A 13,862-nucleotide genomic window follows, 5' to 3' on the forward strand; every position below is an offset into this window, starting at 1 on the left:
TGAAACGTTGACCTTTATATTGGCAGCAGGGATGGCTTTTTCCCCGGTTGTCCCTCCGAGCTGATCTCTCAAAGTTTTTGGTCTTTGACTATTGTTTAGACACATCCAACTTGGGAATTTTGATGAAAGGGCTCCACTGTTGCAGGGTGATTGCGTCTGTACTGTATGGATTTTATAACCATACTACTGTGTGTCACTATGCAAATATAGAAGTAGATTTTATCCTGCCATAAATCTACAGAGAATTTATTTTAGGGCTAGATTTCTCGATTTTAAGTGATTTAACTTATTTTGCTGAACCAATTTCGAATCTTAAATCCCAACGATTTTTTTTGTCTATGCTGTTTTCAGTTCATGAATGACTTTGTAGCATACCTCCAATCCAATACATCACAATAAGCTTTGTGCTTTGGTACTTTTGATATGAAACAAAGTCTCAGCTTTTAAATTCTGTAATTTTATTACGAAACCAAACAATAAATACCGTTTTGGCGATAGCACCTCAGTTCAAACGAAGCTACAGCACAGAGAGCATGTGAACTGATCACCTCTTGTTCTTTATTATTAGTTAAAGCACAGATTTAAAATGAATGAACATCAGAAGGTATGTTGAAAGATACAGTGCAACTTTACGAAAAACTGATCATGTCTCATATAATCACTCAGTGTTTCAACTGCGGAAAGACATCAATAAAACATCTTACATTTAACGCTTTCTATTTCAGAAAAATGCTGCTCTTTTTTCTATATTTCAAAGAATCCTGAACAAAAATGTACACAACTTTTTTTTTTTTTACTTTTGATAATAAGAATTGTTTCTTGAGCAGCAAATCAGCATATTAGAATGATTTCTGAAGGATCATGTGACACTGAAGACTGGAGCAATGATGCTGAAAATTCAGGTCCAATCACAGGAATAAATTACAATTTAGAATATATTAAAACTAGGGCTGTCAAACGATTAATCGCGATTAATCGCATCCAAAATAAAAGTTTGTGTTTACATAATATATGTGTGTATGGAGTATAATTATTTTCTATATATAAATACACACATGCATATATATTTAAGAAAAATGTGTTATTTATATATAATATAAATTATATATAATATAAATATATATACACAGTATATACATGCAAATATTTCTTAAATATATACATGCATGTGTGTGTATTTATATATAGAAAATAATTATACACCGTACACACACATATATTATGTAAAAACAAACTTTTATTTTGGATGCGATTAATCGTTTGACAGCCCTAATTAAAACCGAAAACAATTATTTTAAATTGTAATAATATTTCACAATATTTTTGATTAACTTCTTTCAAAAACATTAAAAAGTCTTCCCGATCCCTAACTCTTGAACAGCAGTGTACGTGAGGAGCAGTATGTCCATCCAAACAGATTTCAGTGTATGCATGCAGGGCTCCATTTGACATTCAGACCCTGACTTCCGGGATGTCTGCATGCTGCTACTTCTGTCATAGGTCATTTTCTTGCACGCTGGTGGTCAGTCTAAAAACTCCATTTCCCATGAGCCTTTGGCTATAGCTCATCCCCTTTTTTTCATGAAACATGCTGCGATGCTTCAGCAGCTCGCTAATCTGCAACACATTATCTCTTCCCTTTGTTTGTTTTTGTTTTGAGTCATAATTTAAAACAGCTTATGTTCCTTTGAAGCTGATTGTCTGCAGAGATGCACCATGTTAAATCTTGTTCATATTTCCATACAAGAAGCTGAGCTTCTTTCAGGGGTTTCATAACTCGATTCCACAGGATGTTTTTCTTTTGCGCCAAATGTTCAGGAGATTATCACAATTACTAGTTAATCAAGTTATCTAAACATTATTTTCAAGGGCCTGTTTCTGTTAACAAGACTTATGTTATTGGCTTCTGCTGTCAAAGGATTTTAGTCAAGGTAGACGTGACATAGAACCTTAGGACTGTTCAGCCTTTTGAACATATTGTCTGTGTGAATGTAAATAAAATAAAATAAAAATGTAATCATTACTTGTCCAGCAAAGACCTACTCAAATGGTTTTCATTAACTTTGGCACCACACAACTATCCATCCTCACCCAGTGTTTGTGTTTAGTTTGTCCTTTGATTTGATTAGTTGATTTTCTTTACCTAATGTCTGGACCTCATTCTCTCACTCCTCCACAAGCAGACATTTTGATTAGCGTCCCGCCACTCCGGTCCTGTCCACATCTCGGGGCTGATCAAAGCTTGCAGACATGTGTTAGGGCCAGTAACAGAGGCTGTAGCGGTAGTAGCACACATCATTAAAGACCCTCACCAAAGGCAAAGGCAATGCATTAAGGTCATCGTAAGTTCACATGAACTTCAGGGAGCTTTTGTTCCCCATTTGTGCTTGATGATGCTCCATACCAGATATCAGAAATAATTACTATACTAGTAACTTATTTAAACTAATTTGATTTACATTTTGTGCTTCTGAATAAAAATAAATAAAAAAAACCGTTCCTGTTCGTTTTGGTGATTTGAAGCCACTTTCATCTCTTGACGTGACCCTCCTTTCCCTCAAGATAGCACTTGACCCCAGGCTTGTTAAAGAGCACTTGTTTAACTTGCGTAATTATTTCCCAGCAATATCACAGACAAGTTGGCCTTTAACCTTTGGCCCTTGTCTGATGACTCCTTCAACCCAACCACTTCAAAAACACACTTTCTTGAATAAAAAAAAAAATTCTATTATACAGATTCTTTCAATATAAATCTTATGTGAAATCATCATTATAACGATCAGAGTAAAAATATTAAACTTTCATTAGGTTCATTTCATTCCTAACATTACAAAACAGAAAAAAAAATACATATATTTTTTTACCTCAGATGTGCTTAATAAGGAGAAGGGTTTGTGTGTGGTGCATCAGTGACTTTATCACAGAAATACAGCAAAAGAAGTTCTATAAAACGCTAAATAGAGTTTCAAGATCCATTTTTCCCTTAGGAGCCCAATTCTCGAAGCATACTCCACGGAGAAGCTTAACCAAGAGCTTAACTTTAAGCTCTGTGAAATGGCAGATGTCAGAAATACAGTATTTAGAAAGTGGAAAAGGACCAAGACTGCCACCCTACCAGTGTAATTTTATGGGGAGTGAGTTGATTTCAGTGTCTACTTCTGTTTACAGTGGTTCAATGTATTTTTCTATGTTTGTGTGTGTTTGTGCAGGTCCCCGCCACAGACAGAAATGCGCTGAACTCTCTTTGGGGCAAGCTTGCCTCAGAGATCCTGATGCAGAACTGGGAAGCTGCCATGGAGGACCTCACCCGCCTGAGAGAGACTATCGATAACAATGTAATGCCCCGCCACTCAGAATTCAATACCACACTCAGATTCCCTTACATAGGCCGTAATATTGACCGCCTTGCGTTTGAGCATAGCACCGCTGCTGTTGCCGTTCCTCCCCTCCTCTTCTCCATCTCCTTGAATCCTTCTCACCGCAACTCACAAGTCAAGCAAAACCTTAATTGCTGTGTTATGTCGGTGCAGCTTGATTTTTAATTGGAGGAATTGAGCTGGGAAAGAAGGGTTTGGCTTTGGGAGAAGTATGAGTAAATAAAAAAATTAAAGTCTTTGGACATTGTAAATTTCAATTCGGAACTTTTATTTGTACTGAGTCTGGAAGGCAGCGGAAGCCAAGTGTTGGTTTTCCGGAGTCAGAAGTTCATCTTGTTATGATCAAGTCACGATCAAGACAAATCACTTTTTAAAGGGATAGTTCAATTTACTTACATTCATGTTATTCACTAAATTCTTTTGGTGGAAATTCATTTGTATTCAACAAAAATGCATTAAACTGATCAAAGTGACAGTAACGACATTTATAATGTTCTAAAAGATTTCTATTTCAAATAAATAGAAAATTCAGTAAAACTTTAGTTTAGTGTCCAATTCTAACTAACTAGTTGCTTATTAGCATGCATATTACTAGGATATTGGCTGTTTATTAGTACTTATAAAGCACATATTAATGCCGTATTCTGCATGACCATTAACCATCTCTTAATCCTACCTACCCAATACCTAAACTGACTATTAATAAGCAGTAATTATGAGTTAACTGAGGCAAAAGTCAGTTAATATTTAGTTAATGGTGAGAGTTGGACCCTAATCTAAAATGTGACTGAAATTTCTATTGAATTTTCTGAAATCCTGAAAAAAAAAAAAAAAAGATTTGTTGTTCCACAAAGATATTAAGCAGCACAACCGTTTTAAACATAGACAATAATAATAAATGTTTGTTAAGCGCCAAATCAGCATATTAGAATGATTTCTGAAGAATCATGTGACACTGGAGTAATGGCTATGGAAAATTCAGCTTTTCCCTCAGGAATTAAAATATATAAAAATAGAAAATGGTTATTTTAAGTTGTAATATATTTGACAATATTATTGTTTTTACTGTATTTTTTATCAAATAAATACAATCAAAAAATCAAATAAATCTCCTTTTGTTTTCCATGGAAAAAGAAAGTCACACAGGTTTGGAACAACATGAGGCTTAGTAAAATTGTTATTTGGGGTTGAACCAATCCTTGTCAATGATTTTTAACACCCTTTCCCCTCTATTTTTGTTATATCTCTACAGACGGTAAGTTCTCCTCTCCAGTCACTCCAGCAAAGGACTTGGCTGATCCACTGGTCACTCTTTGTGTTCTTCAACCACCCCAAAGGCAGAGACAACATCATCGAGCTTTTCCTCTACCAACCACAGTAAGCACCTTCTGCAGCTGCTCGTTTTCCATCTGGGATTTGGTTTTGCTTTGGTTTGACTCTAATAAAAACGGATGAGGTAGGAAGAGAGCACGGGTCCAGGTTGGAAAGCCCACCACAGTCCGCAAACGAAACTGCTGATGCTGGGCTCACCAGCCAGCCGCTCACAGACCCACGACCCCAGTGGTCAGCTCGAAAATGAGTCTAGCAGCACGGACGAATGCTGACAATGGCAAATGGGCTGCTTAACTCATGGGTTTAATGTTTTAGGCTTTTTAAAAAGCAATGTTGTCGATCCTGGACAAGCATGTTTATCTTTATTTAATCATTTTCAAAAATGTTTCCAAATGGGAAAAAAACGTTAATGAATCACCCCTGACTTTCGTTCCCAATCAGGTCTGAATGTTACAAGAGGAAAAAGTTTCTAGTAACAAAACCAAAATTTATTTCACATTTGTACATATACATATATTCACACACACACACTTATTTTTCATAAGTGTGCATTCTAGAAGAATAATCTGGGGCTTTTTGTTGCAGACTAGTCAAGGTTTAACACATTAAAGGGCAACGAGGTTCAGTCTTGTTGTGTGCACATGAGTACAAAGAAGCTTTAAGGGTCTGCTAGCTTTTTTATAAGTGGGTTTACACCTGGTGCCTAAGGTAGGAAACTTGATCTACTAAATAATTCTATATTCCATCTATTTTAAGGCCACACTTTTCCACGAATGCACTTTTGTGGAGCCTAATGCTTCTACACTATTCAAAGACAAAATAGACTTCTGCCTCTAAGATGTTGTTTTCCATCGGTTTTCACCAGCATAGATGATTAAGGATGACCAGACCAATAATTAGTCATTAGAACCTGACCATAGTGGGTGAAAAGATAGATTGAGGTTGCTTATTGCACTGTTGCTAGCTGGAAAACCATGTTTATGTTTGGCTTTTTCTTTGGCCCTAAAAACAGTACACAGCGGTCATGAACAGTGACCTGTGGCCGTGAACCTAGAGTGAATGTTTGACCTGCCTTTGAGACAATTGGCTGGCTTAACAGCAGCCCTTTGGACGTAGGTGCTCATTATACAAGAACATTCATTATGCTTCATTAAAACCGCTCCAAAAAGGTACTTCTAAATTGCGGTTGGGCTCGTCAGATCAGAGGTCTTTCAATGCTGGCAGCGTGCTTTTCGTTTTTGTGGTGTTCTCTCACCTCTTCTGCCTTCAGCTTTTATTTGCAGAGCTGTGGCCACGAAGAGCAATCAGACCCCATAAATCTGAATCCGAGTGTAATTTACCGCATTAGATGCACTGCGTTTTATGTACCACAACAGTATTGCGTTCTTGGAGGGTAGATGCATTGATTGTCATGTTTTAGTTGGAAAACGGGATCATGGTCTGTTTTTGACCCTGTGAAAAGATCTTTTGTTTTCTGTTCTTCTCCATTTTGTTATTCTTGAAGTTTTGTTGACAATTAGACTGACATCAGCCTGTGGCATTCAGGTTCAATTCATAGTTGTTTGGCTGTCATTCAGGACAGGGTACGATCCAGTGCTCTCGGCCTGAAGATTGTTCGTGATGTAGTCGTGCCGTCGAGCAGACGGCCAAAACAAAAACAGAAACCGACATTTTTTTAGTGCAGGAAAAACGATACCAACGATAGGCTATCATATAATACGTTCCAACCAAGTCCAAGGGCAGTTCGAGAAAGAATATTGTCACAAGATGACCTATGATGTAGGTGCAAACAGGAAAGCTAATACCGCCGAAACACTATCCTGGCCAGCGGAGAGTGGATTCAGAGTTTCACTTGATTTACCTCTAATTCCCCTCCTCCCTTCAGATGCATCATGAAATTGGAACTGCACCACTGTTCTTTCCTTCGCCTCGTTTCTACCTTTTTCTCTCTCTGCTCACTCAGACCCGCCAAATTAGGGCTGCAACAGCTAAGAGCCTCCATCAGTGAAGCCACTTTAAAGTAGTAAAAACGCATTTCTTGTTTATTGTGCATTTCTTGTTTAAAAGTGACTGTGAAGACATTGTTATAAAACATTTCTATTTCAAATAAATGTTGTTCTATTGAACTTTCATCATTCAACACTAAAATATTTGAAAAAATCTTGCTGACCCTAAAGTTTCTGTATATTTGAATTTAGCATCACGCTTACATTTATTATGTTGAACAATTTTGAGACTAAATTCACTTAAATGTTTTAAAAGCATGACATAGAATAATCGTCTTTTTTTATCATTTGTCAATAACATTAAAATAACCACCAGCTTATTGGTATTAGCCAGAATTTTAATAATGGTGCAGTTTTGGTTATTTAAACACAAAAGAAGATATTTTGAAGAATGTTGGTAACCAGACAGTTGACGGTAGCGATTGAGTTCCACGGTAGAAAAAAAAAATACTATGGAAGTCAATGGCTACTGTCAACTGTCTGGTTACCAACATTCTTCAAAATATCTTCTTTTGTGTTCAACAGAAGAAAGAAACTCATACTGGTTTGGAACAACTTGAGGGTGAGAAAATGACAAAATGTTAATTTTTGGGTGAGCTATCACTTTAAACCGCTCCAACAGGAAAGTACGTTGAGAGAGAGTCGAAACAGGAGCGGAACATGACCTAGGCCAGACTCGAACACGGGTCAACAACACAATCAAAACCTTGATCTATTATCAAAGTAGTTTTTAGTTGCAGCCCTATCCTAAATCCCTACCTCCCTGAGGAGAATGTGACGTACTCAAATTGAACTACTACTTCCTGTTTTGCCCTTTTCCTTGCGAAGTCATTTAGCAACCGATTAAGCCGTATCATGGCTTTGGTCGTAGCTGTTGGGCTCCGTTAGATAATGATTTTTTTTTTTTTTTTTTTTTTTTCTGTGCGAAGCCCAGATATGGCATCATGACTCATGTGAGCGGTCTGGCCATCGGAGCCTCCCTGGGAGAGCGAGTAGGTGTAAGTTAATCAGGAACACAGCATGAAGTGTTGTGGTTTGCCATGAAGTCAGACAACTACAAAGGGAGGAGAGACCGAAGGCTGCGCCAACTGGGATCACACGCCGCCGAAGCCCGCTGCTGTTTTTAGCTCCAACATCACAAGTGCCACAGGCCCCCTTGTCCCTTTAATTGTTTCGGCTAATTAAACCATCCGGCAGCCCTCCTCCTTTTCCTCCAAGTGACATGTGTTTCTCCATGCTAATCTGTAAGGGAGCTTTAGGGCCTGGCCAAGGCAGAGCAGCTCCACTTCCTCCTTGAAATTTAATTTGGTCCTCGTATGGGGGGATGAGGGAGGCGGGGGGGTCAAAGATGTTCGTACAGATACCGCAGGCGCGGAGACCGTCCTCCAAATTGACTCAAAATGTTAAGTGCACTTTAACAGGAGCTCTTAGCCCTATGACAAGGCATCTGTTGTATGTTTTTTTTTTTGGTCCATATAAGAAAGTTCTTGCACGTCTCTAGTCGGTAGAGAGGAAACTTTGTCTTGGGTTGTAATAGTAGTGCTATGTAGCTTTCATTCTCGGTGAAGCCCACAGCTAGTTGACCTGTGGCTGAAAAACAAGTCCCTGGTGGGATAGTGTTTCACTGCTCTGCAGGCCTGTAGCTGGTGATCCGTGTCTAGAAAGGGGCTTTTCCTTTTCCCTTCCCTCCACAGTGGGACCAATGAACAGAGGTGCTTTCAACACGGTCTGATTCTTGTTCTTCTGTTTAACAAGAATCTGCAAGTTCTCTATATGAGAATAGGGAAACTGATAGTTCATCGTTCTTATAGCGGTCCTGTAGCTCAAACAGTAGAGTGTTGGCGCTTGCAACGCCAAGGTAATGGGTTCGATTCACAGGGAATGTGTACCTTGAAATGCAATGCAAGTCGCTTTGGATAAAAGCATCTGCCAAATGCATAAATGTAAATGTTATAGAACATTTTTGCTGTGAAAACTGTGTCCAACCTCGACAAATTTCACTTTAGAGATGATAGCTGTCCTTCAAGCGTGTGACTGTTGTTGTTGTTTTTGTTTGCAGGTACCTAAATGCTATTCAGACCATGTGCCCACACATACTGCGCTATCTGACCACAGCTGTCATCACCAACAAGGACGTCCGCAAGCGTAGGCAGGTGCTGAAGGATCTGGTGAAAGTCATCCAGCAGGTATCAGACAGGACTTTGGTTTTTCAATTATGTACTGGTTTGCAAATGTCCTTCAGTAAATTTGTATTCTTTTATTGCATTATTTATTATTGAAAAATATTCATAAAAATATGAAGTAATGCTATTAAATTAATTTGATTACATTTTTAAATCAACTGACAGCTCTTGTATCAACATAAAAAAAATAATATATATATATATATATATAAAAAAAAAAAAATAATAATAATTATATATATATATATATATATATATATATATATATATATATATATATATATATATATATATATATATATATATATATATATATATATATATATATATATATATATATATATATATATATATATATTAGTATTTTAATATTTATACATGCATACATACATGCATGTATACTATATTAATGTTTAATTTGATAGTTGTAGTGATGCACCATAAAAAACTATCAAATTAAACAATTATTATTATTATTATTATTATTGTGTATATATAAATATTAAAATATATATTCTAAATGTTTTTTTGTTTTTTTACATTAAATTAAAATGTTTATACTAGGGCTGTCAGTTGAATTAAAATGTAACTACATTAATGTAATCAGTATATGCTGAGAAATTATATTATATTTTGTTTGTATTTTTTTTATTTTTTTTTTATTAATTTATGAACACATTAAATGGATTATGTTAAAAGATGGTTTGTGTGCCTAGGAAAAAAAAAAAGTTACAACATTTTTCATTTGCATTCATGCTTCTTTGTGTTATCCTCAGGCTTATTAAATTCTAAGCCTTTTTTCTTTTAATTCAATTTGAGCAATTTGTCAGGTGGTGCTTTTTTAATGATAACTGTTTCGTACTCTGTTGGTCTTCCTGCAATCATCCACACTGGCCTTGCGAGTGCTGATAGATGTTTTCAATAAGAAGTTACCCATCACCAGATAAACGATGCTTTATCTCTCTGTTAAATAAGTGTATTTTTATTTGAATTTAATACATCTAAAACATTGCAGGGAATATTATACCTCGCTGTGTCTGTGGAAAAGAATGAATGAACGAGCAGTGTATATTGGCCTGAAAATAAAAGCTCTGTTTATCTATGTGCCTCCTCAGGCCGTGCGAGTCTTGAACCCATTAGATTTGATGAATGGTGCTGGACAGTCTGATTGTAGTGTTCTGATGTGTGTGTCCAACAACAGTAGCTTCTTCAGAGATCAATGGCACTGAAATCCAAATAAGTACATCCCGCAGCCTTTGCGTAATCACTTAAACATGTGTCCTGAGGTGCTCACCATACTCCCTGCACAAGTTTCTCTTCTCATGGTTACTCAAGCATCTATGGTATTTAGATCCAGGGAAGACCCAAAGACTATCACATATCCAAATGGGATTCATCCCATCAGGTTCTCTGCTAAAGGGATTGTACTGTGCTAAAGTCTTTCAGCTCATGGCTGTTTATAGACATGGCACATTAAGCAGAGGTTATTCTCATTATTATATACAACCAGACAGGAAGAGTTCAACCAAAAGTAAAAGTTCTCTGATCATCTGCTCACCCTTATATTGTTTGAAACCAGTAAGATTTTCATTCTACAATGGAACAACACAGAAGATATTTTGCAGAATGTTAAAGCTATTGTTTTCCATATACAGCAAAAGAGAATGGTTGTGAATGGAAGTTGCAAATTGAATTTATTTGATATTTTGAACATTTCAATTAGTTATATTATATGAATTAATTATAATTTATTATTTAAGCCACGTATTAGTGTTTCCATTCAGCATTTTTATGTGGTATCCCCAAATGTGGTTGGAAAAACCAGGCTGCTGTCGAGAACAGAAAAAGTGCCATAAAAGTAGTCCATATTACTTGCACACTGTTTTCAATTCTTCTCAGAGACAGTTTTACCATTTACCATATATGTGACTTGATTTCTTTACTGTAGGCAAATTAACTGTCAGCTTGTGTCAATTAAGAAAATAGATGCAACAGTTTGTCGACAGCCATGTTTGTAACCACAAGATGAAAGAAGCAGTAATTTTGTGCTTGAACAGCTGATATCAGTTCTGCTTGTAATGTGAACCTATTTGTTAATAAAGCAGACACGTTTATAATGAAAAACACACCCCAGTTTGAGAACCAATGGTGGAAGTTTATTTCTTGCGTGAACTTTCCCTTAAAGAACTATTTTGCATTCATTTTTCTTTTGTTCTCTTCTTTTTAGGAGTCATACACCTACAAAGATCCAATCACAGAGTTTGTGGAGTGTCTGTATGTGAACTTTGACTTTGATAGTGCTCAGAAGAAGCTGCGAGAGTGTGAGGCGGTAAGTTCCAGCTGTCTTTTCCCGTTACCTTTTTATTAGCTTGTTTCTTTGCGTGTCCTTAAAAGCATGGCTCACCCTCCTCTTTATAGGGACTTCACAGATTGATTGTGTCTTCTGTCATGTTCCTGTTTTTTTTCAAAAGCATAAGATTCATAACATAAGATTCCTAACGTTTCATAACAGGTTCCATTAGTGAATGCGTTTGAAGAGACTATCCTTCTTCTAAGATGTTGAGCTCATCCTTCACTTCTTGTCTGGCCACAAAAAGCCTTTAACTTTGTAATTTATGCAGATGATGTGTCAATTTCCCTAATGATGAGTTGTGATGACATCACACTGAGTCTCCGACCTCTGATTTGTCAGAAGTGTCCTCTGAACTTTACCATAACTGTTGATGGTCATTAGCGATGCTGTCTGTCACTTTTCTGCAGTCACAAACAGCCTACCCTTCTGTTTCGGGCCCTGAAAGGGGTCTTAAAGCTCAGGCGGTCTCTGCATGCCGCGGTGTCATGGGCAGCTGTGGCAGTGGGCCCCTGAAACAGCCTCTGACTCACCATTTGTCATGTTTTTATGATAGCCGGTAATTGTCAGATCAGTGGGATGGTTAACAAGAAGTGCTTTTGGTGTGCAGAGGCGGACACGCGCACTGGAAAGAGCTTTCTGCGGTACAGACAAGCCAGTGATCTGTATTTTTGTTCCCGTTTATAAATGGCCTTCCATAATGGTCACTTCATCAGTTTTCACCCTTGCCCTGCTGTGTCATTCTGTCTGTTTTTACAGTTAAACTACTGACTCCCAGTGCCAACACCACACCGAACAAAACAAAAACACAACAGAATAGAGTTAAAAGCTGTTTCAAAGGAATAGCTCACCTCGAAAATCAATCTTTTCCATGCAGTTTTTATTGAAAAGAGACTGAAGCTTTAAAAGCCAAGGGATCATAAAAGTGATCCATACAACTTGTGAACTTTTTTCCAAGCCTGTTGAAGTCATACGGTAGTTTCATGTGAGGACCAAAATTCATTTTGTCTATTCACTCGTAATCTTCTCCTGCAGTGAGCTGTTGGAGTCAGTGATTCAAAATCAACAATCAGATCAGAATCATAAATGAATCTTTCAGACTAATTGATTGAAAAGATCAGACTCAAAAGAACAATTTGTTCATGAATCATACATTGGTATTTTTCTTATGAATTCAGATGACTAGGGTGGATATATTGCATGTTGTAGTTCATGTATAATGATTTAAATTTTTTGTCTTTCTCACACAAAACTATCTTAAGTCTTGGAATATGAGTCTTAAGGACCACTTTTATAGTGCTTTTGTTTAATCCACTCTCACCATCTTCAAAATTTCTCCTTTTGTGTTCTATGTAAAGAAAAAATGGCCAGTTTTGGAACAAATTGAAGGCGCATAAATGATGACAGTTTTCATTTTCAATTTTCAAGATTTTAGAGCTGCTGGTACAAAACACTGAACACGGAATTAATCACGTCTTGGCTTTAGTGAGAGAAGATTTTTCTTTTCAGTGAATTGGTATTATCATTAACATAGTGTAGAGAATAGTGCAAATGACTTTTGCTACCATGCGATTACAGACATCGTTGGCACAGCACAGAGATTTGTTCGCCATCCTGACCCTGGAAAACATTACATTTCAACCTAAATGCATTTGGTAAGCTTCCCCACAAACGTGCCAAATCTTAAATGGCAAAAAGTATTATAAGAAAGTCTTAGTGTGATAAAAGCCAGAAATGGCCTTCAGGCGCATTCTTGGTTGCTGTAAACACATTACATTACAAAGATTCATCCCAAGCGTAATTAGCTTGAGTGCCTTTAGCCTAGTGTGCACTTATGTCGAAACTCATTCCCATTCTCTATATTATAATGAATTCAAAGACCAGTCGCACTGCCCGTCGTCTACCATTGCCCAAAATAAAACAATTCAGTTTTGTTTATTAACAAGCACCTCGTATGTTAAATAGCAGGCTTTTTATAGGAGAATGAAATAACCCAACTTAACATTGAGATGGGAACCTTCCTAAAACGCTGACATGATTTATAAACATTTACTCTTGTGCGAGTGCCCATTTGATCAGGCCAGCTGTTTTTCATTCTAGACGTTTATCGTCAAGAAGCGTAGAAGAAAACTAGTGCCTAAATCACCAGAAGTTTTTTTGGGGGGTCTCTGCTGGTCTAAATGATCAAGTCATTTGGGAGATCTCTATTAGACTTTGCATGCTTGGAGTCCAGGGTTTGTAAGGCGAGCAATAATTAGCACACCTGCATCTGTAAGATCTCGTGAGAGCCCCCCGGCTACTGGACCACCAGAACCAGGCGCATTCTACAACCAGAGTTCAGCCCAGACACTGCATAAACGGCCACTAATTAGTCCTGACCCTGATTATGAAAGCCTGAGGCATTATCGAGATCACAAGCTGCACAAAAAAAAAAAAAAAAGTTAAACTATGTGGCATGTGAGCATAACTGGCTAGGCTCAGATGTATGTCAGCTATAAATGCTTACAAAATCACAGTCTGATTGAGTGGTGACTTACAAAATCTGAGTTGCCCTTCTACAATAGCCCAAGGCTTTTCCTGTTAGACTGCCGAAGCCTTGCAAGTCATCAGACTG

The 13,862-nt window shown here is 37.2% G+C and overlaps 1 protein-coding gene across 1 annotated transcript in view; it reads left to right on the forward strand.

Annotated features, from left to right (window-relative positions):
• The window catches only part of eif3ea (eukaryotic translation initiation factor 3, subunit E, a), a 47,316-nt gene that overhangs the window by 23,423 nt on the left and 10,031 nt on the right, over positions 1–13,862 (forward strand). The window contains exons 6-9 of the mRNA XM_079893860.1: positions 3,210–3,335; positions 4,630–4,754; positions 8,775–8,901; positions 11,126–11,227. Coding sequence (XP_079749986.1) covers positions 3,210–3,335; positions 4,630–4,754; positions 8,775–8,901; positions 11,126–11,227 — 480 coding nt within the window. The remainder of the gene's footprint in view (positions 1–3,209; positions 3,336–4,629; positions 4,755–8,774; positions 8,902–11,125; positions 11,228–13,862) is intronic.

The sequence above is a fragment of the Squalius cephalus genome, assembly GCF_949319135.1.
Source record: "Squalius cephalus genome assembly, chromosome: 15".
Taxonomy (NCBI): Eukaryota; Metazoa; Chordata; class Actinopteri; order Cypriniformes; family Leuciscidae; genus Squalius; species Squalius cephalus.